The sequence below is a fragment of the Ictalurus furcatus genome, chromosome 19 (assembly GCF_023375685.1).
Source record: "Ictalurus furcatus strain D&B chromosome 19, Billie_1.0, whole genome shotgun sequence".
Lineage (NCBI taxonomy): Eukaryota > Metazoa > Chordata > Actinopteri > Siluriformes > Ictaluridae > Ictalurus > Ictalurus furcatus.
Genome location: NC_071273.1, coordinates 22,351,638 through 22,376,580, shown reverse-complemented (window position 1 = coordinate 22,376,580; position 24,943 = coordinate 22,351,638). Strand labels below are relative to the sequence as shown.

The following is a 24,943-nucleotide window of genomic DNA, read 5'->3' as shown; positions in this document are numbered from 1 at the left end:
TGTCTGGATGAAACCTCCATCTCCTCTCCAGATTCAGTTTCTTAGTCATTAAGATTACAATTGCTAAGAAAGCTCCACAGAGCATCTGGTTGAGATAAATTATGAGCTCAAGTCATAAATAATGAGTGATGGCCCAATGAATGAATGCTTAAAACTTAAATCAAACATTATTATTATTATTATTATTATTATTATTATTATTATTATTGTTATTATTATTATTATTATTAATAATAATAATAATAATAATAATAATAATCCCCAACATTATGTATTTACACAAAAAAGTTCTTCCAAGCTTACCTTCATGTCTTTATACAGGGACAAAATGGTACTGTGATCCTGCTGTGGTTCAAACTTCAAAATAATTACCACATAATTCCGGTCAACTTTGTTTCTGTTTTCTTAAATTTTAGACATCAAAGTATATTACCTGCAGAAAGTAAGACTGGCTGAAACGAGAACCGGCGGGCTTTTTGCAGACCGCAACACATTTGATGGAAGCCTTATGGCTTTGCAACAAACCGCTCTGAGTTTTTATTGTACATTTATTCAGATTTATGAATAAATGTACAATATAAATGCATGAGGCAAATAAATACATAGAAAATAGGAATGTATCTAATGTATTTGCTACCCAAATGCCCATGTGTTTGAAATGCCCAGATTCATGAGTCACGGCTTCATGAAAACCGCTTACCTTTATTAGCTCCTCATTTTGCCTTACCACCTTCATCTCATCATACTTCCCCTTCAGGACTCCGTGAGTCTATCGCTCTTGGTCAAGCTCCTGAAAGACATAGGTCAGAACATTTCTTAATGAGACCCAGTATATGATCAATAAATAACTGATCAAAACTTAACACTGTCTCATCAGAGTGTGTATTGTGTCTCTTGGACAGTTTTAAGGCACAGGGGAACATCACTTCCAGTGTGGAGATATTTTCTCAGTTGTTTTGGTGCTGTTGTATGTGTACCATCTCTACCATACATCTATATATACACCACACATCATTTACCATTTGTCTATTGTAATGATCAGCTATGATGATGTCATGTGGGGTCAGGGGGCGTGGTCGCCGCCCTGCTCTCTCTCTCTCCGTGACGTCCACATTGTGTGCTGACACGCGATCTCATGTAAGGTATCATTTTTGGGATGTTTTACTTGGTTAAATCCTCCTATTGACTGACCTGTAATCCTGCGTAAACCTATGGTGTCCTTCAATGTAATAAACGGAGAACAGCACTTTCACTCTATGTCCGGCTGAGTTATATTATCTTTCCTGAGCAACCCGTGAGGATCTAGCCGGATCCTTACAATATGTATTCTGTAGATATTGTTTTATTACTCAGATGTATTGCATGCAGTGTTTCCTACTCATTAATGAGATTATCAAATTATCATCCCAAGACTGATGTCTCAATATTACATGTTCAAATTAAAAGTAAGATTAGTGTAATTATTTTCAGTAGAACTTTTATAATCATTCTACATAAATTTTCATTTACATAGCACCTTTTATTAAACCCAAGTTTGCTTTACATAAAGATGATAAACATGAGTTGTGAGGTGGAAGTGAGATTTGCATGAACAGGACTGAATAGTTTCATTTCTCCCAGAATAGAGCAGAAACTTCACCAGATGTTCCACTTCCTTCAGTCAAACTCACTGAAGCACAACACACAGCACTGAATCTACAGCTAATCCCACTCTCTCATCACACTGATCATCACTATTAACTCCAATAAAAGAACACACAACGTCCAAAACTCAGCTTTATTTCAGCAAAAACTACAGGAAGAGCAACAGGACAGTGAAGAGAGTAAAGACAGAAATGTCAGCATTGTGTAGAATTGAAACTCTATTGTAGATGGATCATAAGCAGCTCTATGTTAAACTCTGTCTTGGCTCCACTAGCCTTCACACTGACTCTTTCTGAACGTGACTGGATGATCGACGTTGTTATGGGAGACCCTACAGCTGAACTCCTCCCCCTTTTCCCAGAGGTCTTTGCTGAGGGTCAGGGTGCTGCTGCGGCTGTAACGGCCGTTCTTCTCTTCTTCTGCGCTGGTCAGAACCTCGTTCTTCACCTCTGAGCCGTCCACTGTCCAGCTCACCAGCGCCCCCTGTGGAGAGTAGCCAGACAGCAGGCAGAGCAGCGAGGCCGATCCCTCAGACAGCTGCAGAGGGGACGGAGGGAGCAGAGACACGGAGGGAGCTGTGGTACCCGCTGGAGAGGAGAAACACACACACACACACACACACACACACAATTAGAAATGATTGAGATATTTCTGTAACTTTGTGGAACTGACTGATCTTACAGAGTAATTAAGTCTAATCAAGTCTGACTTCATGACTGAGTTTCATCGAGTACTTTATTATTTGACATCAGTTTCAGTGCAGAGACAAAACAAACATGTTCCACACTGTAATTTATCTGGGAAAAATCATTTTTTATAACAAGTGTTATTACTTTATAGTTCAAACCTTCAGCATATTTAACTGCAGCAAATACAAATGTAGCTGATTACAGAAATATTCATTGTTTAACACAAACACACACAGCAGCTTTCATCTGGACCTTACATCCGCACAAAGTAACTCTATTTATTAAATGTTTATTATAGAGGAACTGCAGAGTTATTGCATGTCGAATATATAGCGAGTGTGTAATTATTACATATTTAACATCAATAATTGTAGATTTGTTGAATGTTCAAGAACATTGATATGGGATCTGTTCTGATACTGAAATGTGTTCCTCATCAGAGTTTCATAATACACAATAAAATCAATCATGCAATTATAAACATAATAATCTGTTTAGTTTAAGTTTATTTATTCATGTAATTAGTAATGAACTAAATGGATTTTGTGTTAAAAGAAGAAAACACACTTACTGTTCACCACGAGTTTGGAGCCTCCACCAAAAGTGTACCACAGTGATACATTCTAATGAAACCATCGTACAAAAACCTCCATCACACTGCAGTGCACACACACACACACACACACACACACACACACACACACACTTTGCATTGCCAGTCCATGCTTCAGTGCTCTGCGAGTGTTTATAGCCCTGTGACTTTAACACTTCATGACTGAGAGCTGCTGCTCAGCAACTTCACCCACAGCAACCATGACTTTGATCAGCGTCTTCATCTGCACACTGGCCCTCTGGACTCAAGGTGAGAGTTTAACATCAACTCACAGCCTCACACACTTCATTTCATACGAATTCTACACCACTTTACAGCATAGAAACACAATCTATGTTTCTCTTCAGGATCCAGAGGTCAGGTGACTGTGACTCAGACTCCTTCAGTGCAAACTGTTGATCCAGGAAAAACAGTCACCTTCAACTGTAGAACCAGTAGCAGCGTGTATAGTGGTAACGCTCTCGCCTGGTACCTGCAGAAACCTGGAGAAGCTCCTAAACTCCTGATCTACAGGGCTACTAGCTTACAGTCAGGAACTCCAGCTCGTTTCAGTGGCAGTGGATCTAATACTGACTTCACTCTGACCATCAGAGGAGTCCAGACTGAAGATGCAGGAGATTACTACTGTCAGAGTGAACATTATATCAGTGGTAGCTGGGTGTTCACACAGTGTTAGAGCGCCATACAAAAACCTCGGTCAGTGAGAGTGCACAGAGAAGCGCTGCTGCAGCTGGGAGCGACTGCAGGTGCTGAGGGGGAGGATGTGATGCAGCACAATGACACACACTGTGGATGAGAGAAAACACACCACACTAACTCACTAATGCACACACACATCTGTGAGAGGAGTCCACCTTTCTCAGCTGTGGACATACAAACTATTCCTCATCATTCTCATTCACTGCTTAGTTATTATTTTTATCCTGATTTAAATCATTAAATGCACATTTTTATGCAGAAATTCACAGGTAAATGTTTCTGTACCTTCACCCTCCCTATTTAAAGAGTGTTTTTAAAATAAATACATTAATTTCAGTAACGCAGCAAGGACACTGAGTGATACAGGAGTTTGTGTGAAATTATGTCAATATGATGTTTTATTTGTAATTAATTGGATGACATTAATTAGAAACTCCATAAGCACTTGGTTGTATTTTTACATTAATTATTAACACCAGTGTTTTACAGTTTCATGACTTTATTGCAGTGTGAAATGTAAAACTTTACTCTGCTTTTCTGTACAGATTCTTCAAAAACACTGCAACATCAGCAGCACCATCAACAACCTGAGACCAACAACAACCACACAGAAAGTCTGACCAGTCCTGCTCCTGACCAATCCCAATCTGCTCCTGCTCAGACTATCTCCAATCTCGCCCATTTCTGCAGAATGTTTGATCAATCCCACCCACTCCTGCATAAAGTTTAAACATTCCCACCATCTCCTGCAGAAATCTGAACAATATTACTTGCTCCTTCAGAATAATTGACCAATTCTTTCCACTTACAATAAGCAGAAAATTTAAGAAACTCCACCAACTCCTGCAAAAAGATTGACGAATCCCATCCTCACTTGAAGAACATTTCAACAATCCCACCTGCTTGTGCAGAATAATGGAAAAGTCTGATTACTTTGCCTCTGACAAAGTGCTCTGATGATTTATTTTATTATGATGATTTATTTATTTATTTATTTATTTATTTATTACAGATAATAGGAGAAAGAATGATCAAATAAAAACCCTGCCCGTGGTCCTCCACCTCCAGATTATTCACTGGCTGAAGAATTGGCCCTTTAATGGAGGACCATAGCTCTGAAATCCTTCTTCTGACCCAGGTGTCTCCAGCATATCAAAGTCTGGCCTGGCAGCACTACACATGACGTGATTATTGTGTTCTGAACACAAGTGACTTTAGTGTATTCAATACATTAATTCTAGCCAAATTTGAACATAATCCTGATATACAGATGATCTCTGTGTGCTCTGAGAGCTCTCTGGGAGGAAACTCACTCACTCACTGCTTTCCTATGAAATTACCACAGTGATCTACACAAAGTCTTGTACATTCAAATTTATCTACTAGCAATATTTTTCCTGCTTAATCCACAGGGGAAAAAGCCTTCCTCCCAACCTAGGACCTCCATCTATAGCTGTACCAGCATGACCTCAGAGGAACATCAGTATTAAAAATGTGAATTAGCTCACAGGGAGTTTCTCCTTCCTAATCATGCTTATACTGTGCAGCACTGTTATCTTTACAGTCTTAAACAATTGAAGTGTGACTTGAGAATCCCAAAGGTCATTTCTCTCCTGATCCGAGTTTTTGCAGGATCTACTTAAATTGACCCTGAGGTCCAGACCGTGGCAATGGATATGGAGTCATCAGGTACTTCTTACAGGCTTACCCTCTCAGGTGTCTCCAGGTAGCCCATTAAATTAATCTATGATGCAGAATGGACAGGAAAATTTTAAGAAAAACACTTTCAAGCAAATCCATATACAGTAAGGTCGTCATCATTCATACCAAGCTGTACATGGTGAGTGTACACTCCCTGAGAATACGAGTCATGAACTGACCCAGGCTATTAATGCTGGTGCTCAGGGACTGAACACAGGTCATATAAACAGGGGAAAATGGTTTAATGAGGTCTATATTCATGTTCCGTTTAAGCCCAGTTACTACTAGATATTTCAGCAATTCTGAAAATGAATATTCTACCTGAACACAGATGCTATGCACTGACTGTAGAATTGCAGCTGATTTTTCTCTGAATATATTGTCCATAGTAGCTTAAGTAAAAAAACAAATAGTTATGGTCAACTCCTACTTATTAAACTTCTAAGTGTTTACATTTACACGAGTCATTCAGCAGCAGGGTGCAGTGTGATAAACACAGTCAGTGCTGAAATCACGCAGTTCCTAAACAGCTGGAAATTCCATGTAAAATAGAGTTCATGATTCCAGCTGGATCCAGGATTTGTTTGGACTATTTTGGTATAATTTCACAAAGTTAGGAATACTTTGTACCTGTGATTGTCCTCCTAGTGCTGATGCTCCTGTCTCAGACTGAATAAAGTGAATAAAGTGTAAATCCGTCTGCTTATAAAGTTTCAGACAGTTTTTCTGTAGTAGTGTTGAAGACCTGGCCAGTGTTCCACATTTAAAAGAAGGTGATGAATTATGCTTAATTTCATGACTGTCATCACTGTCTGTGTCATACAGAGTTGAAGTGTCAAGTGTCATGAAGGAGCTCAAACTTGAATTTTAGTCAAATGAAGCAATCAAAGTACAACAGACACTCAGCTTCATACAAACAGACTGATTTAGTGTTTAACCAGAGAGAGAGAGAGAGAGAGAGAGAGAGAGAGAGAGAGAGAGAGAGAAGTGAGGTGTAACTGAGATTTGCATTAACAGGACTGAATAATTTCATTTCTCCCAAAATAGCAATTGCCAGTCCATGCTTCAGTGCTCTGCGAGTGTTTATAGCCCTGTGACTTTAACACTTCATGACTGAGAGCTGCTGCTCAGCAACTTCACCCACAGCAACCATGACTTTGATCAGCGTCTTCATCTGCACACTGGCCCTCTGGACTCAAGGTGAGAGTTTAACATCAACTCACAGCCTCACACACTTCATTTCATACGAATTCTACACCACTTTACAGCATAGAAACACAATCTATGTTTCTCTTCAGGATCCAGAAGTCAGGTGACTGTGACTCAGACTCCTTCAGTGCAAACTGTTGTTCCAGGAAAAACAGTCACCTTCAACTGTAGAACCAGTAGCAGTGTGTATAGTGGTAACTATCTCGCCTGGTACCTGCAGAAACCTGGAGAAGCTCCTAAACTCCTGATCTATGCTGCTACTAGCTTACAGTCAGGAACTCCAGCTCGTTTCAGTGGCAGTGGATCTAATACTGACTTCACTCTGACCATCAGAGGAGTCCAGGCTGAAGATGCAGGAGATTACTACTGTCAGAGTTACCATTATATCAGTAGTAGTAGTGTGTTCACACAGTGTTAGAGCGCCGTACAAAAACCTCGGTCAGTGAGAGTGCACAGAGAAGCTCTGCTGCAGCTGGGAGCGACTGCAGGTGCTGAGGGGGAGGATGTGATGCAGCACAATGACACACACTGTGGACGAGAGAAAACACACCACACTAACTCACTAATGCACACACACATCTGTGAGAGGAGTCCACCTTTCTCAGCTGTGGACATACAAACTATTCCTCATCATTCCCATTCACTGCTTAGTTATTATCTTTATCCTGATTTAGAAAGTTAAAGAAGTATTTATTATATTTATATTTTGTTGCATTTATGATTTATGATTTAATATCAAACACTATTATAGATTTAATATTTTATTATATAATTTTAATGATCATTAAATAGAGCTTCTTTATAGAGTTGAGTCCGACATTTAACTGAATATTTCTTTAATTAATAACGATTAATTAATAATTATTAACCATTAGATAACGATTAATTCAGTGTAGCATTCGCAAGTCAGTATAAACCAGAGAATTATTTAAAAGCATGACAAAATACATTTATAAATTGATATTATAAATAAACTTTACATTTCTATAAGCTGTAAAATGTCATAAATAAACATGCAAATATTTTTGCCCCTTTTATCCCCCATATTTAATCAGGGACATGATCAGACTTACTGGGATCATCAAAGTTCTCTGCAAACACAATAAGTCTTGCACAGCAGCTTGGTACAGTAAGACATTTTGAAAACACCCACGTTACCGTACCACGTTATTACGTGACTTGCAAAGCTGATTGTGTTTGTAGAGAAGAGAAGTTAGGCCAGGGGTTCCTGAGAGGTTCCTAAACTTAATAGGTACGGATTTTCTGTGACCCAAAGCCTTCACCACTACATTTTGAACATTGTATTATGTCAGTAACACATGGGTAACGTAAGTGTCTAAAAACCAAAGGAATATTCCTTGCACTGGTTTACCAGTCTAGTGGGAGGAGTGAACTTGCAGGTTTTAACACAGCTTTTTATAAAATCAACTGATCCACAGCTGAGCGCAGACTCAGAATAAACTCCCTGGTGAGCATTAAGGCGTCTGCTTGACTTTGTCGCAGAAAGATACATGCCGCTCATCCCAAGAAAAACCTCCACCTGGTTTCAGCGGTCGTGGATTATGGGATAGAATTTGTAAAACTCACTTGAATATGCAGGAGATCAGTACTGTCACACAACTCATGCTGGTGTGGACAAAAGTCGCTCATAGCAGTGATGTGGTCTAGGTTAATTTGCAATACATTCCTTAGAGATAGTTGCCTCTGGTGAGCTTTCTATCGGGAAAATGACACACTAGGCCCTGCTATACAATATAAACCTTGTTAGGGTCTACATCATAATGAGAAGCTTTGTTACTTACTCAGGTCGAGGTCCGAGCCTCTGGGGCAGGAGCGGCCTTACGCCTCAGGATTACTCGATCACCAGACGAAGAAAATAAGAAACTCTATTCTTCGTCTATTATAGAAAAAGAGGACTCACTAGTCATTTCTAGAGTTTACAAATCTCCACCTAAGTGGATTTGGTTTATTACAGAATAGTTTCAAGCAGGATAACAGTTAACAATACAGTAGTTAACTATACCTAATGGCGTAGATCTTCACCACATAAAACTTGGTGAAGAATGAACATATTCAGACATATTATATACATTTCAGCTGGCACACTGGACCCCGATTTTTATAAATAGGACCTTTGGTGTCAACTGTCATCACATCAATTCAGTATATGAGTCAGAGGTTACAAGTTCATTTTTCAGAATAGCACACAATGTACTTTCAAGAGAGAATTTCAAACCTATAAGTCACTGAGCACAAGATGTCAGTGTAACCCACAATATTTGAAGTAGAAAGGCTGAAATAGTATTTTCTTATAAAACATACCTCAGTAATCTTTGCTTTATTTACAAGTTCAAAACATATATTTTTTACAGTGTTGGTCATGTGGAATGTCATGACGAACATACTTTTAAAAACCTTGAAATAACAGCAGCTACAAAAACAATTAATCTCTACATTTGGGATTTAATTTCATAACAGGTTTATCCATGAAACTAGTCATTTAAACCCACTTTACCGAATCAAATGGATGATGATGATGATGATGGCATTAGACTCACAGAAATAGTTATCAAATGTTGTTGTGGTGTAAATTTAATTCGATTTTAAAGTAAAGCTAAAAAGGAAGATCCGCGGTCCTTAAAGTACTTTAAATTATTTTAAAGCTGTACCACATTCCTGTTTCAGGTTAAATATACTAAAGCTACAAAAGATGTAGGCCACCCTTATGAGGTTCCACTCCATCAACAAGGAGAATTAGGCTACAGTTTGGTACCTTTATTTCTGGTCACAACTTTAAAATAAGAGATTAAACCGAGTATTGTCTAATTTAGATAAATACCTGATTAATGTCTCTAACCGACATACACAAGATTTTACACTGAGCTGCTGCATGCACACAGCTGATCTCACCATTGTATATCGTTTGATTTTAAACGTTTTAACTGCTTTTTGCTTCATAGAGAATCGCATTGAGTCAATATAATGTTCCATTTCTTTCTGGAAAGATATAACACAGGGAATTTTTTTGTTTGTTTGTTTTTGGTTTTTTGTTCTTGTTTTTTTTAAACAGGAAAACATATTTGTGAATATGGAATTTTGCTATTAAAAGAATAAAATGTATTATATAAACCTGACTGCGCTTGTCTTTACAGTTCTCCATAAGACCAAATAATAAATGTTTCCATGACAACATAAATTGGTCATCAGAAGGAATAAATAAATCCCATAAATCCCACAATTTTGCAGAATGACAATTACAACAGACATTTTCAGTGAACTACAGAACAATTCAAATTCAACGTGAAGGAAAACATCCCCACCTAGTGGTGAACTTGTACATTTCACTTCGAACAAATAATGAATCCATTAAACACATTAAAACAAGACATTTTACAACATACCTGCACAATACACAACTCCACTCGCTAAATGCCATCACTCGCCACATAGATGGCGCTGTTCATATTTGTGCAATATTTTAATCTATTTACACTCCGTTACACAAGTGCAATTCAGATCAATATCAGCTTTAAATTTTACAAAGTAATGTTTCACTGGGTAAATCCTAGGTATAACTTTAAATGATAACTCTTTGACTTTGTTTGTAATTAAATATTGATTAGATATAAGCCAAACCTTTTCCCAAACAATATTGTCTGTCAAACAAGGGTGTAGGTTTGGTCTCAATATTGGTAGGGGCACCCACCCAACCACCCACCCCGGGAAAAAAAGGACTGTTTAATGTTGACAACCAACTGGTTTATTAAAATATAACATCTATATTTACATTAAGATCTGTATTTACATTTAAATACAAATTATACAAAGCAACAGATCAAAGACTAAAAGAAAGTAAACTAGGAAATTAGTTAACGGAAATGTTGCATCCAACATCAACATTCTTCATGATAGTCCTTGGTGTCTATTTAAACAATCCAAACGTGCCTACGTCAGTCATTGACCGATACGAACTGTTGGCAAATATCTTTAAGATCTACTTGGTCAAGGACCTCTTGATGTCCATGGCATACAGCTACATTATTAAGGCGCTGCTGAGACATGGTAGATCTTAGCCAATTATTGAAACCCTTTGTGCAGAAGGTAGGGTCATTCTTTTTTTCCAAAGTGGTCTTTTTTATGGTGTATGCTTTGACACACTCAAAACAAAGAACCTTTTTCAGTGTTGGACTGCAGTGAAGCCATGAATACTGACTGTACCAGTTCTCCTGAAAGCGCAAAATCTCATTTGGAAGTTGCTGTACTTCGATGAAGTTTGGATCAGGCTGGTATGGCTTACTCCCCATGTCCATCACACTGCTACACTGACTTCTTCAGGATCATCCTCACTCACACTGACTGTCTCCTAAAGAGAAAACTAAACTTAACCTGGTCTCTATCAACATTTGCAAATTATTCTTTTGCATCCTGTGTTATAATAACTTGCAATTAAGTTAACATTAAAATAGGTAGACTATGGTACTTACAATACATGTAAATTGGTCATTTACAATTAATCCATAATAGCATATGAAGAGTTCATTTGCAAAAACAGATATCCACCATTTTAATTCATTTTCATGAATCATTTTTTAAATTGTGCATTCCAGGTAATACAAATCAAGCTGCAATTGGGATGTTTTGATGACATTTATTTTCACTTAACTGAAACAACCCAACTGCAGTTTGATTGATATTACCTGGAATGCGCAGTAAAAAAACATGATTTTTAAATATTCATAAGAATGGAGATATCTGTTTTTGCAAATGAACTCTTCATACAGGCCTGGGTTTAATCGCAGTATCATTTTAAGACGTAATGTAAGATTCAGCCGATCAGCCCTCACCTTCGTGTCTGTACTCTACACTGGAAGCTCGAGATTTGCACGTGAGGTGAGTCTTCAGATAACCCCTCCCCCTCCCTTTCAGCCAATCAAATGCTAGCATGCCTAAATCCTGGCGCTTCTGGGAGAGTATGCTTTGGAATTGACATGACTTCACTCCAAAGATAATGCGAACGAGTTCACGCAAATATTAGTAGGGACAATTCTGCCCACCCAAAATATTGGTACCGTCCATATGCAAACCATTTTACAACATACCTGCACAATGCACAACTCCACTCGCTAAATGCCATCACTCGCCACATAGATGGCGCTGTTCCCATTTGTGCAATAATTTAATCTATTTACACTCCGTTACACAAGTGCAATTCAAATCAATATCAGCTTTAAATTTTACAAAGTAATGTTTCACTGGGTAAATCCTAGGTATATTTTTAAACGATAACGTTTTGACTTTGTTTATAATTAAATATTGATTAGATATAAGCCAAACCTTTTCCCAAACAATATTGTCTGTCTAACGATTCCGATCTGAGTAAATATAAAACAAAGACACGGCGTTTCTTTCAAATAACGCTCTTATGGATGGATCTGTGTTGTGAGTTAAGGGGAAAACAAATATTACCTACATAAGAACTTATTATAGTAGCTGGGGACCGTTGTTGAATGTTAATTCTATTCGTATGTCTAAACAGCATATAGACTTTAGGAGATTTTGCACCAAAAACTTTTGCATAGTCCCCTGGTGTTACAGGAATCTTACAATGTGCGGAAAACTCATTAAAAGTGAAAAGAAAAGCATTTACATTAAATAACTGATACACCAACATGATGCCATTATTATTTTCAGCCCGTTGCTCAGAGCAACAGTCCGCGCTGACACCGTGACCACGTGACTCGCTGGCACGCGCTCACGTCCTGCGTGTGGTATTCGATATTCGATTTTTCAAGTCTCGTCTTTGGCGTCATTTGATCAAGCTTATATAAAGGGCTGCACACAGCAAGCAAGATCTTCTTACTAAACTCTTGTTATAGAACTTGTGATTAAAACACGATAACTATGTCCAATAAATTTATGCCACCAGTGCTGAAAAATGGTTGGACAAACCCAGAGAAAGATGAACAGGAAGATGTCGGGAGAGACATCCAGGAGAACAACTCTGGTAAAATGCAGAAAGTTCAACCTTCCGTTTGTAACAACAGAGAAACCTATTTGCAAGGACAAATCCTTGGCAGGAATCTCTACTACCAAGAGGCGTACAGATGTCCGGAGATTATCCGGCAGCTGAATAAGGATTTGGAATTAGCAGAGATAACAGTCAACTCGTACGTCAGGTACTTTGAGTTTGGATCTATGTCTCTGATCGAGGCTCTCAGATCGTTCCTTGAAGTGCTCTGGGCAGAGGATAAACCTGACATTCAGCATCTACTGATGACTCACTTCTGTCGTTGGTACCTTCAGTGTACTGGACAGACGCTCGATTTACAACCTGATTTGTATTACATGAGCTGGGCCATAATCACACTGAATGCTGATCTTAATGGCGATCACAAAGCAAGGAAAAGGACTTGTAAAGACTTTATAAGGTACCTGTGTAGTGTGGATTGCTTCTCACAGTATGATCTGAAACAATGGAAGAACGTTTATAAATCAATCAAAACAAAGCCGCTAAAAATGTTCAGAGTAATAGCTAGATGGGACACTGCATCCAAAAAGGAAATATCGAAACCAGAGGATTCTGGCTGTAACTCATCATTTGGGACTAAAACCAACCCTACCACCACGATCTACAAAAAAGGGTCTCTCATCCGCAAAAGAGTTCTGGACGAGAACGGGAGAAGACCCAAAATAGGCCAGAGAGCATGGAAACCGTTTACTGCAGTTCTACAAGGCATGGTTCTGCATCTACAAAAACACACATCTAAATTTTGTAAGGCAGACAACGAGAATGCCATTAGACTGCATCATGCCGTGGCGTACCCTGTAGATTACAAAAAGAGGCCTCATGCGCTGTGCCTCAGGACCGCAGACTCCAGACTCTTCTACTTCCAGGCCGAGAGTGAAGTAGAGCAGACATCATGGGTTGCGGTGATTAACCGCATCGCTGCCCGTTACTCTGCTCCTCCACTCACTTCAGCTTCACATGACGTGGAGGCAAATTACCCTCTGGTTTTACCTTCATTCCCCACCACTCTGACTCTAGAGGAACAGCTCGAGTCCCACAAGGACCAGTTAAAGAGGGTTTCAGAACCTACAGATCCAACATTGTCTCTTAGGGATGGTACTTCTGATGATATGCAGCAGGAGGTGACGCGCTACACAACATATGTGAGGGTGTTACAGGAGCTTACTGCAGAGAAATGTTGGAGAAGTTGCATCAGGAGCAACGGAGCAGGAAGAAGTTGCATCAGGAGTAACGGAGCAGGAAGAAGTTGCATCAGGAGTAACGGAGCAGGAAGAAGTTGCATCAGGAGTAACGGAGCAGGAAGAAGTTGCATCAGGAGTAACAGAACAGGGTGATGCTGTGACTGAATTAACAAAACAGGAAGAGATTATCAAACATTGTCTCTTAGGGTTGGTACTTCTGAAGCGCTACACAACATATGTGAGAGCGTTACAGGAGCTTGCTGCAGATAAACATGTTGGAGAAGTTGCATCAGGAGCAACGGAGCAGAAAGTCCTGATTCAGGAGTTGTACAGCTGAGTTGATTATTTTACAAATATGACTTCATGTCTATTATTTTTATTTTATTTATTATTTTTTTACATTTATTTTTTTTTCAAATAAATATGCTAAAATAAAATTTGTTTCTGTGTGTTATATTCTTATGCTCGTAAGTGGTGTTAAAATTTGGTCTAACCATCAGCGAGCCGGTGTGTCATGATGGGGCGTGTTGTGGGCCGGGTGTGGTGGTCCACTCAGGGCCAGAAAGTCCAGGGCTACTTTTTGGTCCCTGTCCACTTTTGATTATTGCTATTAATGCTAAATAACATATGCTGAAAATTTAAATGTCGATGTTAAAACACTGAAATGATCCCCCCCCCCATCACTAAATCCGCCCGTGTCTTTAAGTACTAATAATTCACCATCATTGAGAAAATGGAACAAAATCAGCAAATACAAACCAAATAGTGAGACACTGGCAGTCAGTCTGCTTTCTATATTTTTATTAGCAATAAAAGGATACAGATATCCTCCGAAACAGACAATTACAAACATAATTATAAGACAATCCTTTAAGGATCCAGTAAAACATTTACAGTTAAGATTATAGCAGTAAAACATGAATGTGATGATAATAATAATAATAATAACATTAAAAACAATAATAATAATAATAATAATAAACGAAGGCGCACGGTGGCTTAGTGGTTAGCATGTTCACCTCGCACCTCCAGGGTCGGGGGTTCGATTCCCGCCATGGCCCTGTGTGTGTGGAGTTTGCATGTTCTCCCCGTGCCGCGGGGGTTTCCTCCGGGTACTCTGGTATCCTCCCCCAGTCCGAAGACATGGTAAGTTGATTGGCATGTCCAAAGTGTCCGTAGTGTATGAATGGGTATGTGATTGTGCCCTGCGATGGATTGGCACCCTGTCCAGGGTGTACCCCGCCTTGTGCCCGATGCTATCTGGGATAGGCTCCAGGTTCCCCGTGACCCTGAAGAAGGATAAGTGGTATAGAAGATGAATTTAAATAAATGGATGTGATTTCTGCACAGCACAATGTAGGGAAATGATTTTTTTTTAAAATTTTGACAAGGACAAAACGATCCATTCATATATGCATGGGGCTAAAATGTGATTAAGGACATTGTGTGATGGGATCGTCTGGTTATTAAATGTGTTTATGAGACTAGGCAGTGATAGTGCTTGTGTAACTGTGGGAATGACAGAAAGGTGACAAAAGTTTATTATTTTCATTGAGAAATAAGAGTTGATTGACAGTGTTGGGGCTGAGTCTATTTCTCCTCTTTGACAGTACATCCTCTGCCTTAGAGAACTCTTTCACATGGTACAGAGGAGGCCGTTTACAAAGGAACTGCAATGATAAAATGTATAGATAGGGATACACGTTTCTGTATTTTCCAGTATTCTACTGGATCTTCGGCCCTTTGAATGTTTGTCTCTGTAGGTATCTCTTAACTTCTACAATAGCATCAGTTGTGCTTTCAGTGCTTTATTTGCTCTGGTCCACAGCACTGTCCTACAGGACCCAAAGGTTTCCACCTAAGAAATGTGAAGGGAAAAGGATGTGAATGGGAGTGACTGTACATGTACATTGACTGTATATTTCACACACCAACACTCAACAAATATTAAAAAATCCTAATAATATTTTGAAAAAAGAAATGAATAAATAAATACTTGAGCTTGGTGTAGGCTGTTGAGTTGAGGCTGCTGGTTCTGTTGACCGAGTGCTTGTTGACGTCGATGGTCTTTCATCTTCGGCACTGATGACATTTACACATTCTGCTTTTAGCCGTTTGACAGCCTTGGCCATTTTATTTTGGTTGAGGAAACCCAGGGTTTTTAACTTTGGGTCCATCAAAGTTTCCATGGTCATTATCCTGAGAGACTCCATATTCCAGATATGCTCCCTCAGACACCTGATGAGTTTTTCAGTTCATTCCTTTGAGATGTTCATGGTTAACCTATGAAATACAAAATGAGTTACTCAAAGCTGCAACACAAAAAGTCATGCTCAAAACATTGATTACTTTTGATAATATGTAGTCTCAATAAATACAAATGAATCCCTGATGTGTTTACCCTGTAAAGAATGCTGCATCATTTTCAGTAAAGGAATGACTTTGGAGCCAGACACTCGTTTTTCCTCAGACAGATCTACTGTGGCCTGGTGGAATGGGGAGAGAACACACAGAATTTGCTCTATGGCTTCGTACTACTGTGCATGAAGCGGAGTGACATCAGTTTTAACTGAGGAAAGGGATGCCCCTACAGTTTGTCTTTCACCATGCAGGTGTTGAAGCACGTGAAAAGTGCTGTTCCAGTGTGTTTCCACTTCGTGTGCACCTCCTGTTGCATCTGGGTCAACATTTCACTGGCAGAGGTGCTGCTTCGAAAACAGGTGACCACTTTATTCGCTTTGTTCCAGATGTCACAGAGTGCAGAACCCTGGTCAAATGACTTTTTAACCATGGTGTTTAGGGCATGTGTAATGCCCAGTGAATGTCTCTCTTTCTAAATTCTTGCACAAGCAATCATGTTTGCTGCCGCATCTGTGACAAGGTGCTTCACTTTGTCCTTGATTGTCCACTCCTCCATAGCATTCTTTTTCACCAAGGCAATATTTTCAGCTGTGTCTATTTGGGAACCTTTCAACCTCCAACAAGACCGTGGTCAGTTTATCATTGTCATCAGTATAATGGCAGGTTATGGCAAGATATTCATCCATGTTAACTGAAGCCCACATATCTGATGTTAGAGACACAGCTGTAGCGTGTTAATACTCACCTGGCTGGTTGGGAGTATGTAGGAAGGGTTCAGGGCATGGATGAGCCCCCTGAAACCCTCATCCTCAACCACTGCAAATAGATGAGAGTCTTTCATGAGCATACTGACCAATGCCTCATCAACCATCTGCTTACGAGAAGCTATAAGGACAACATTTTAAAATATATATATTTTAATAACATATATTAATTGAAATAATGATTATGCATCCAAAATCATGAATAAACTTGTTAGGGAAGTAACAGTCCTACTACCTTGTGTATGAATAACGTTATATGAAATGAAGATATTAAATATAATAATAAAATGAATTAATGAAAGCAAAGACATGGCAAAAATTGTGATATGTAAATATTTTTTTTCTTTGAAACTACCTTTCATACATTGGAAGTTGTAAGCTGAAAATTTTCCAAAACAGTGGCAATGTTTTATTTTTTTTTGGCTGATGCCATTGATAAATACTGTACTGTAAGTACACAGTGAATGTTAGGCTTTTTGGGAACGTTTAACATTCACCCATTCATCAAACACTAAACACCATCCCCTAACCTCTACCCTATCCCAAATACCAACACCAAATTACCAAAACAAAATCAAAAGGGCAAAAATTCACCAAGAAAAACAAAAACAAAACAACAGAAACAACAAATAATTAGTGATTTAAATGTAATGTATTGATTATCCAAATTTCAAAGTACAGTACTCCTCACAAACCAACCAACCAGACTGAGCCAACGAGGACTCGTAAAGTAGGATCTAGTGTTCGAACATTCCGACGTGCAAAGCGGATCGTGCACTTGATTGGACAGAAATTGAGGCTTTGTATGTCATCGATCAGATCGTGTTTTGTGAAACCAATACATGACCTGATACGGGGCTTCACTGGAGATTGTGCTGTGTGCTGGATGCATGCTTTGATGCTTCTGTGTCATATGTAACATCACTACAGTGTGTGTAGTCGTGTGCTCCACAGCCTTGCTCCTAGTCTGACTTTTTGCTTTTTTCCAGCGGTTTTGTTCATAGTTTGTTTTTCACCTTTTCCAATAAATCTGCACTGCACCCGCTGCCTCTTCATTTACATGGCAATTACCATCTGTCACATGCATGTGTTATTTATAGACGTTTTAACCAGTGTGTTTAATCTTACACAGAATTCTTTATTTGATATTAATCATTCAAATGTTACCTGCTTGTGTGCAGTTGCTTTTTCCTCTTTAAACAGAAATGAACTGATACCAACATTCACTCTGAAGATATAAATACATGTGAATATATTGTCCATAGTAACTTAGGTAAAAGAACAAATAGTTATGGTCAACTCCTAATTATTAATCTTATAAGTATCTACATTTACATGAGTCATTCACCACCGGGGTCCAATGTGACACCATAAACACATTCAATGCTGCATTTATTTTAATCAAAATGTATTTTATAGGTGACTTTACTCTTTATTACACATGATTTAATAAAAGGGATGAATAAGAAGCCTTCAGTTACACTCTTCCTCTCTTCCACTTCTGCATTGGTGCAGATTTATACCTCCTAATAAACTGCCAGAACATAATCATATCAATTATAAAAGAAACAGTGGCCCTAAAAGTGAACCTTGTGGAACGCCATGTTTGTAGCCTGTGATCCAGCTGGACCAGAAAGGAACATTAGGTTCAGACAGATATCATTTAAACCATTTAATAATTGTGTTTCTACAAGTGTTTATACATCCAGTCAGGTAGAATTTCATTAGTGCCTGTGTCTGTGTTATTATTAAGTAGGAATAAGGTGTATGATATGGTTCATGAGAAGGTTATTTCCTGTAAGAGAGCAAGAGCAGTGAGGTGGAAGTGAGATTTGCATGAACAGGACTGAATAGTTTCATTTCTCCCAGAATAGAGCTGAAACTTCACCAGATGTTCAACTTCCTTCAGTCAAACTCACTGAAGCACAACACACAGCACTGAATCTACAGCTAATCCCACTCTCTCATCACACTGATCATCACTATTAACTCCAATAAAAGAACACACAACGTCCAAAACTCAGCTTTATTTCAGCAAAAACTACAGGAAGAGCAACAGGACAGTGAAGAGAGTAAAGACAGAAATGTCAGCATTGTGTAGAATTGAAACTCTATTGTAGATGGATCATAAGCAGCTCTATGTTAAACTCTATCTTGGATCCACTAGCCTTCACACTGACTCTTTCTGAACGTGACCGGATGATCGACGTTGTTATGGGAGACCCTACAGCTGAACTCCTCCCCCTTTTCCCAGAGGTCTTTGCTGAGGGTCAGGGTGCTACTGCGGCTGTAACGGCCGTTCTTCTCTTCTTCTGCGCTGGTCAGAACCTCGTTCTTCACCTCTGAGCCGTCCACTGTCCAGCTCACCAGCGCCCCCTGTGGAGAGTAGCCAGACAGCAGGCAGAGCAGCGAGGCCGATCCCTCAGACAGCTGCAGAGGGGACGGAGGGAGCAGAGACACGGAGGGAGCTGTGGTACCCGCTGCAGAGGAGAAACACACACACACACACACACACACACACACACACACACACAATTAGAAATGATTGCGATATTTCTGTAACTTTGTGGAACTGACTGATCTTACAGAGTAATTAAGTCTAATCAAGTCTGACTTCATGACTGAGTTTCATCGAGTACTTTATTATTTGACATCAGTTTCAGTCCAGAGACAAAACAAACATGTTCCACACTGTAATTTATCTGGGAAAAATCATTTTTTATAACAAGTGTTATTACTTTATAGTTCAAAGCTTCAGCATATTTAACTGCAGCAAATACAAATGTAGCTGATTACAGAAATATTCATCGTTTAACACAAACACACACAGCAGCTTTCATCTGGATTTTACATCCGCACAAAGTAACTCTATTTATTAAATGTTTATTATAGAGGAACTGCAGAGTTATTGCATGTCGAATATATAGCGAGTGTGTAATTATTACATATTTAACATCAATAATTGTAGATTTGTTGAATGTTCAAGAACATTGATATGGGATCTGTTCTGATACTGAAATGTGTTCCTCATCAGAGCTTAATAATACACAATAAAATCAATTATGCGATTATAAACATAATAATCTGTTTAGTTTAAGTTTATTTATTCATGTAATTAGTAATGAACTAAATGGATTTTGTGTTAAAAGAAGAAAACACACTTACTGTTCACCACGAGTTTGGAGCCTCCACCAAAAGTCCACCACAGTGATACATTCTAATGAAACCATCGTACAAAAACCTCCATCACACTGCAGTGCACACACACACACACACACACACACAGGCACACACACACACACACACACACACACACACACACACTTTGCATTGCCAGTCCATGCTTCAGTGCTCTGCGAGTGTTTATAGCCCTGTGACTTTAACACTTCATGACTGAGAGCTGCTGCTCAGCAACTTCACCCACAGCAACCATGACTTTGATCAGCGTCTTCATCTGCACACTGGCCCTCTGGACTCAATGTGAGAGTTTAACATCAACTCACAGCCTCACACACTTCATTTCATACGAATTCTACACCACTTTACAGCATAGAAACACAATCTATGTTTCTCTTCAGGATCCAGAGGTCAGGAGACTGTGACTCAGGATCCTTCAGTGCAAACTGTTGATCCAGGAAAAACAGTCAACTTCAACTGTAGAACCAGTAGCAGTGTGTATAATGGTGATTTTCTCGCCTGGTACCTGCAGAAACCTGGAGAAGCTCCTAAACTCCTGATCTACAGGGCTACTAGCTTACAGTCAGGAACTCCAGCTCGTTTCAGTGGCAGTGGATCTAATACTGACTTCACTCTGACCATCAGAGGAGTCCAGACTGAAGATGCAGGAGATTACTACTGTCAGAGTTACCATTATATCAGTAGTCGTGAAGTGTTCACACAGTGTTAGAGCGCCGTACAAAAACCTCGGTCAGTGAGAGTGCACAGAGAAGCGCTGCTGCAGCTGGGAGCGACTGCATGTGCTGAGGGGGCCTATGTGATGCAGCACAATGACACACACTGTGGACGAGAGAAAACACACCACACTAACTCACTAATGCACACACACATCTGTGAGAGGAGTCCACCTTTCTCAGCTGTGGACATACAAACTATTCCTCATCATTCTCATTCACTGCTTAGTAATTATCTTTATCCTGATTTAGAAAGTTAAAGAAGTATTTATTATATTTATATTTTGCTCCACATAAAATGTAACAAAAGAGTTCTTTATGGTTAATATCAAACACTATTATAAAGTTAATATTTTTATCTGAATGTGTGTTTAATTATTAACAAACCATTAGATATGATTAATTCAGTCAAGCATTCTCAACTCAGTATAAACACGAGAATTATTTAAAAAATATAGCAATTAATTTTTAAATAAATATAATAAACAAATGTACATTTTTATGCAGAAATTCACATGTAAATGTTTCTGTACCTTCACCCTCCCTATTTAAAGAGTGCTTTTAAAATAAATACATTCATTTCAGTAACGCAGCAAGGACACTGAGTGATACAGGAGTTTGTGTGAAATTAAGTCAATATGATGTTTTATTTGTAATTAATTGGATGACATTAATTAGAAACTCCGTAAGCACTTGGTTGTATTTTTACATTAATTATTAACACCAGTGTTTTACAGTTTCATGACTTTATTGCAGTGTGAAATGTAAAACTTTACTCTGCTTTTCTGTACAGATTCTTCAAAAACACTGCAACATCCGCAGCAGCATCAACAACCTGAGACCAACAACAACCACACAGAAAGTCTGACCAGTCCTGCTCCTGAATAATCCCAATCTGCTCCTGCTCAGACTATCTCCAATCTCGCCTATTTCTGCAGAAAGTTTGATCAATCCCACCCACTCCCACATAAAGTTTAAACATTCCCACCCACTCCTGCAGAAATCTGAACAATATTACTTGCTCCTTCAGAATAATTGACCAATTCTTTCCAGTTACAATAAGCAGAAAATTTAAGAAACTCCACCAACTCCTGCAAAAAGTTTGACGAATCCCATCCTCACTTGAAGAACATTTGAACAATCCTACCTGCTTGTGCAGAATAATGGAAAAGTCTGATTACTTTGCCTCTGACAAAGTGCTGTGGTGATTTATTTTATTATTATTATTTATTTATTTATTTATTTATTTATTTATTACAGATAATGGGAGAAAGAATGATCAAATAAAAACCTTGCCCGTGGTCCTCCACCTCCAGATTATTCACTGGCTGAAGAATTGGCCCTTTAATGGAGGACCATAGCTCTGAAATCCCTCTTCTGACCCAGGTGTCTCCAGCATATCAAAGTCTGGCCTGGCAGCACTACACATGACGTGATTATTGTGTTCTGAACACAAGTGACTTTAGTGTATTCAATACATTAATTCTAGCCAAATTTGAACATAATCCTGATATACAGATGATCTCTGTGTGCTCTGAGAGCTCTCTGGGAGGAAACTCACTCGCTCACTGCTTTCCTATGAAATTACCACAGTGATCTACACAAAGTCTTGTACATTCAAATTTATCTACTAGCAATATTTTTCCTGCTTAATCCACAGGGGAAAAAGCCTTCCTCCCAACCTAGGACCTCCATCTATAGCTGTACCAGCGTGACCTCAGAGGTACATCAGTATTAAAAATGTGAATTATCTCACATGGAGTTTCTCCTTCCTAATCATGCTCATACTGTGCAGCACTGTTATCTTTACAGTCTTAAACAATTGAAGTGTGACTTGAGAATCCCAAAGGTCATTTCTCTCCTGGTCCGAGTTTTTGCAGGATCTACTTAAATTGACCCTGAGGTCCAGACCGTGGCAATGGATATGGAGTCATCAGGTACTTCTTACAGGCTTACCCTCTCAGGTGTCTCCAGGTAGCCCATTAAATTAATCTATGATGCAGAATGGACACGAACATTTTAAGAAAAACACTTTAAAGCAAATCCATATACAGTAAGGTCGTCATCATTCATACCAAGCTGTACATGGTGAATGTACACTCCCTGAGAATACGAGTCATGAACTGACCCAGGCTATTAATGCTGGTGCTCAGGGACTGAACACAGGTCATATAAACTGGGGAAAATGGTTTAATGAGGTCTATATTCATGTTCTGTTTAAGCCCAGTTACTACTAGATATTTCAGCAATTCTGAAAATGAATATTCTACCTGAACACAGATGCTATGCACTGACTGTAGAATTGCAGCTGTTTTTTCTCTGAATATATTGTCCATAGTAGCTTAAGTAAAAAAAACAAATAGTTATGGTCAACTCCTACTTATTAAACTTCTAAGTGTTTACATTTACACGAGTCATTCAGCAGCAGGGTGCAGTGTGATAAACACAGTCAGTGCTGAAATCACGCAGTTCCTAAACAGCTGGAAATTCCATGTAAAATAGAGTTCATGATTCCAGCTGGATCCAGGATTTGTTTGGACTATTTTGGCATAACTTCACAAAGTTAGGAATACTTTGTACCTGTGATTGTCCTCCTAGTGCTGATGCTCCTGTCTCAGACTAAATAAAGTGAATAAAGTGTAAATCCGTCTGCTTATAAAGTTTCAGACAGTTTTTCTGTAGTAGTGTTGAAGACCTGGCCAGTGTTCCACATTTAAAAGAAGGTGATGAATTATGCTTAATTTCATGACTGTCATCACTGTCTGTGTCATACAGAGTTGAAGTGTCAAGTGTCATGAAGGAGCTCAAACTTGAATTTTAGTCAAATGAAGCAATCAAAGTACAACAGACACTTAGCTTCATACAAACAGACTGATTTAGTGTTTAACCAGAGAGAGAGAGAGAGAGAGAGAGAGAGAGAGAGAGAGAGAGAGAAGTGAGGTGTAACTGAGATTTGCATTAACAGGACTGAATAATTTCATTTCTCCCAAAATAGCAATTGCCAGTCCATGCTTCAGTGCTCTGCGAGTGTTTATAGCCCTGTGACTTTAACACTTCATGACTGAGAGCTGCTGCTCAGCAACTTCACCCACAGCAACCATGACTTTGATCAGCGTCTTCATCTGCACACTGGCCCTCTGGACTCAAGGTGAGAGTTTAACATCAACTCACAGCCTCACACACTTCATTTCATACGAATTCTACACCACTTTACAGCATAGAAACACAATCTATGTTTCTCTTCAGGATCCAGAGGTCAGGTGACTGTGACTCAGACTCCTTCAGTGCAAACTGTTGATCCAGGAAAAACAGTCACCTTCAACTGTAGAACCAGTAGCAGTGTGGCTGGTGGTAACCGTCTCGCCTGGTACCTGCAGAAACCTGGAGAAGCTCCTAAACTCCTGATCTACTGGGCTACTAGCTTACAGTCAGGAACTCCAGCTCGTTTCAGTGGCAGTGGATCTAATACTGACTTCACTCTGACCATCAGAGGAGTCCAGACTGAAGATGCAGGAGATTACTACTGTCAGAGTGGACATAGTGGTCCTGTGTTCACACAGTGTTAGAGAGCCGTACAAAAACCTCGGTCAGTGAGAGTGCACAGAGAAACGCTGCTGCAGCTGGGAGCGACTGCAGGTGCTGAGGGGGAGGATGTGATACAGCACGATGACACACACTGTGGACGAGAGAAAACACACCACACTAACTCACTAATGCACACATACATCTGTGAGAGGAGTCCACCTTTCTCTTTATTCTGCTCTGCATGATTATGTCACAGTCACACTGATGGCCACATAATGCAGTCAGATAAAACCATAAAGTACTCACTCTACTGCTGAGACACTGAGACTCCTCTCATATTCTCCAGAGTCTCTGTGTGTTTCTCCAGAAGAGACTGTTATTATCAGCTGCAGGACCGGTGTTGTCTGAACCTTCAGAAACCTGGAGAAGCTCCTAAACTCCTGAAACACCAGGTATATCAGCATCAGTGTGGGATTCCACCTGGTTTCAGTGGGAGTAGATTATGGGACAGAATTTCTAAAACACGCTTGAATAAGCAGGAGATCAGTACTGTCAGACACAACTCATGCTGGTGTGGTCAACAGCTGCTCATAGCAGGGTCGCTGATCTTCATTTGTT

The 24,943-nt window shown here is 39.3% G+C and overlaps 1 protein-coding gene, 3 long non-coding RNA genes and 3 gene segments (V, D, J or C); 4 read left to right on the top strand and 3 right to left on the bottom strand.

Moving 5' to 3' along the window:
• Window positions 1-1,763: 1,763 nt before the first annotated feature.
• Window positions 1,764-3,028, bottom strand: LOC128623112 (uncharacterized). Its single transcript, XR_008388531.1, has 2 exons — window positions 2,905-3,028; window positions 1,764-2,231 (listed from the first exon to the last, which is right to left on the bottom strand). It is a non-coding gene; the product is annotated as an uncharacterized LOC128623112 (long non-coding RNA).
• A 76-nt stretch (window positions 3,029-3,104) lies between these two features.
• Window positions 3,105-3,961, top strand: LOC128623109 (Ig kappa chain V region K29-213-like). The segment is given in 2 exon segments: window positions 3,105-3,195; window positions 3,294-3,961. Coding segments are annotated over 2 exon segments (420 nt in total).
• A 2,346-nt stretch (window positions 3,962-6,307) lies between these two features.
• Window positions 6,308-8,819, top strand: LOC128623111 (immunoglobulin kappa variable 1-8-like). The segment is given in 2 exon segments: window positions 6,308-6,546; window positions 6,645-8,819. Coding segments are annotated over 2 exon segments (420 nt in total).
• A 1,480-nt stretch (window positions 8,820-10,299) lies between these two features.
• On the bottom strand, window positions 10,300-12,009 carry LOC128623113 (uncharacterized). Its single transcript, XR_008388532.1, has 2 exons — window positions 11,400-12,009; window positions 10,300-10,918 (listed from the first exon to the last, which is right to left on the bottom strand). It is a non-coding gene; the product is annotated as an uncharacterized LOC128623113 (long non-coding RNA).
• LOC128623107 (PH and SEC7 domain-containing protein 2-like) lies at window positions 11,554-14,600 on the top strand. The gene is made up of 2 exons (XM_053649999.1): window positions 11,554-11,620; window positions 12,247-14,600. The coding sequence occupies exon 2, from the start codon at window positions 12,457-12,459 to the stop codon at window positions 13,915-13,917; it is 1,461 nt and encodes a 486-aa protein (XP_053505974.1). The 5' UTR covers window positions 11,554-11,620; window positions 12,247-12,456; the 3' UTR covers window positions 13,918-14,600.
• Window positions 14,601-18,901: 4,301 nt separating this feature from the next.
• On the bottom strand, window positions 18,902-20,137 carry LOC128623114 (uncharacterized). The gene is made up of 2 exons (XR_008388533.1): window positions 20,055-20,137; window positions 18,902-19,369 (listed from the first exon to the last, which is right to left on the bottom strand). It is a non-coding gene; the product is annotated as an uncharacterized LOC128623114 (long non-coding RNA).
• Window positions 20,138-23,711: 3,574 nt separating this feature from the next.
• LOC128623146 (immunoglobulin kappa variable 1-39-like) lies at window positions 23,712-24,366 on the top strand. The segment is given in 2 exon segments: window positions 23,712-23,948; window positions 24,047-24,366. Coding segments are annotated over 2 exon segments (411 nt in total).
• The last annotated feature ends 577 nt before the right edge of the window (window positions 24,367-24,943 follow it).

Bases quoted from the DNA above. Each gene is read 5' to 3' on its own strand.
- LOC128623107 (XM_053649999.1), top strand. From the start codon at position 12,457: ATGTCCAATAAATTTATGCCACCAGTGCTGAAAAATGGTTGGACAAAC.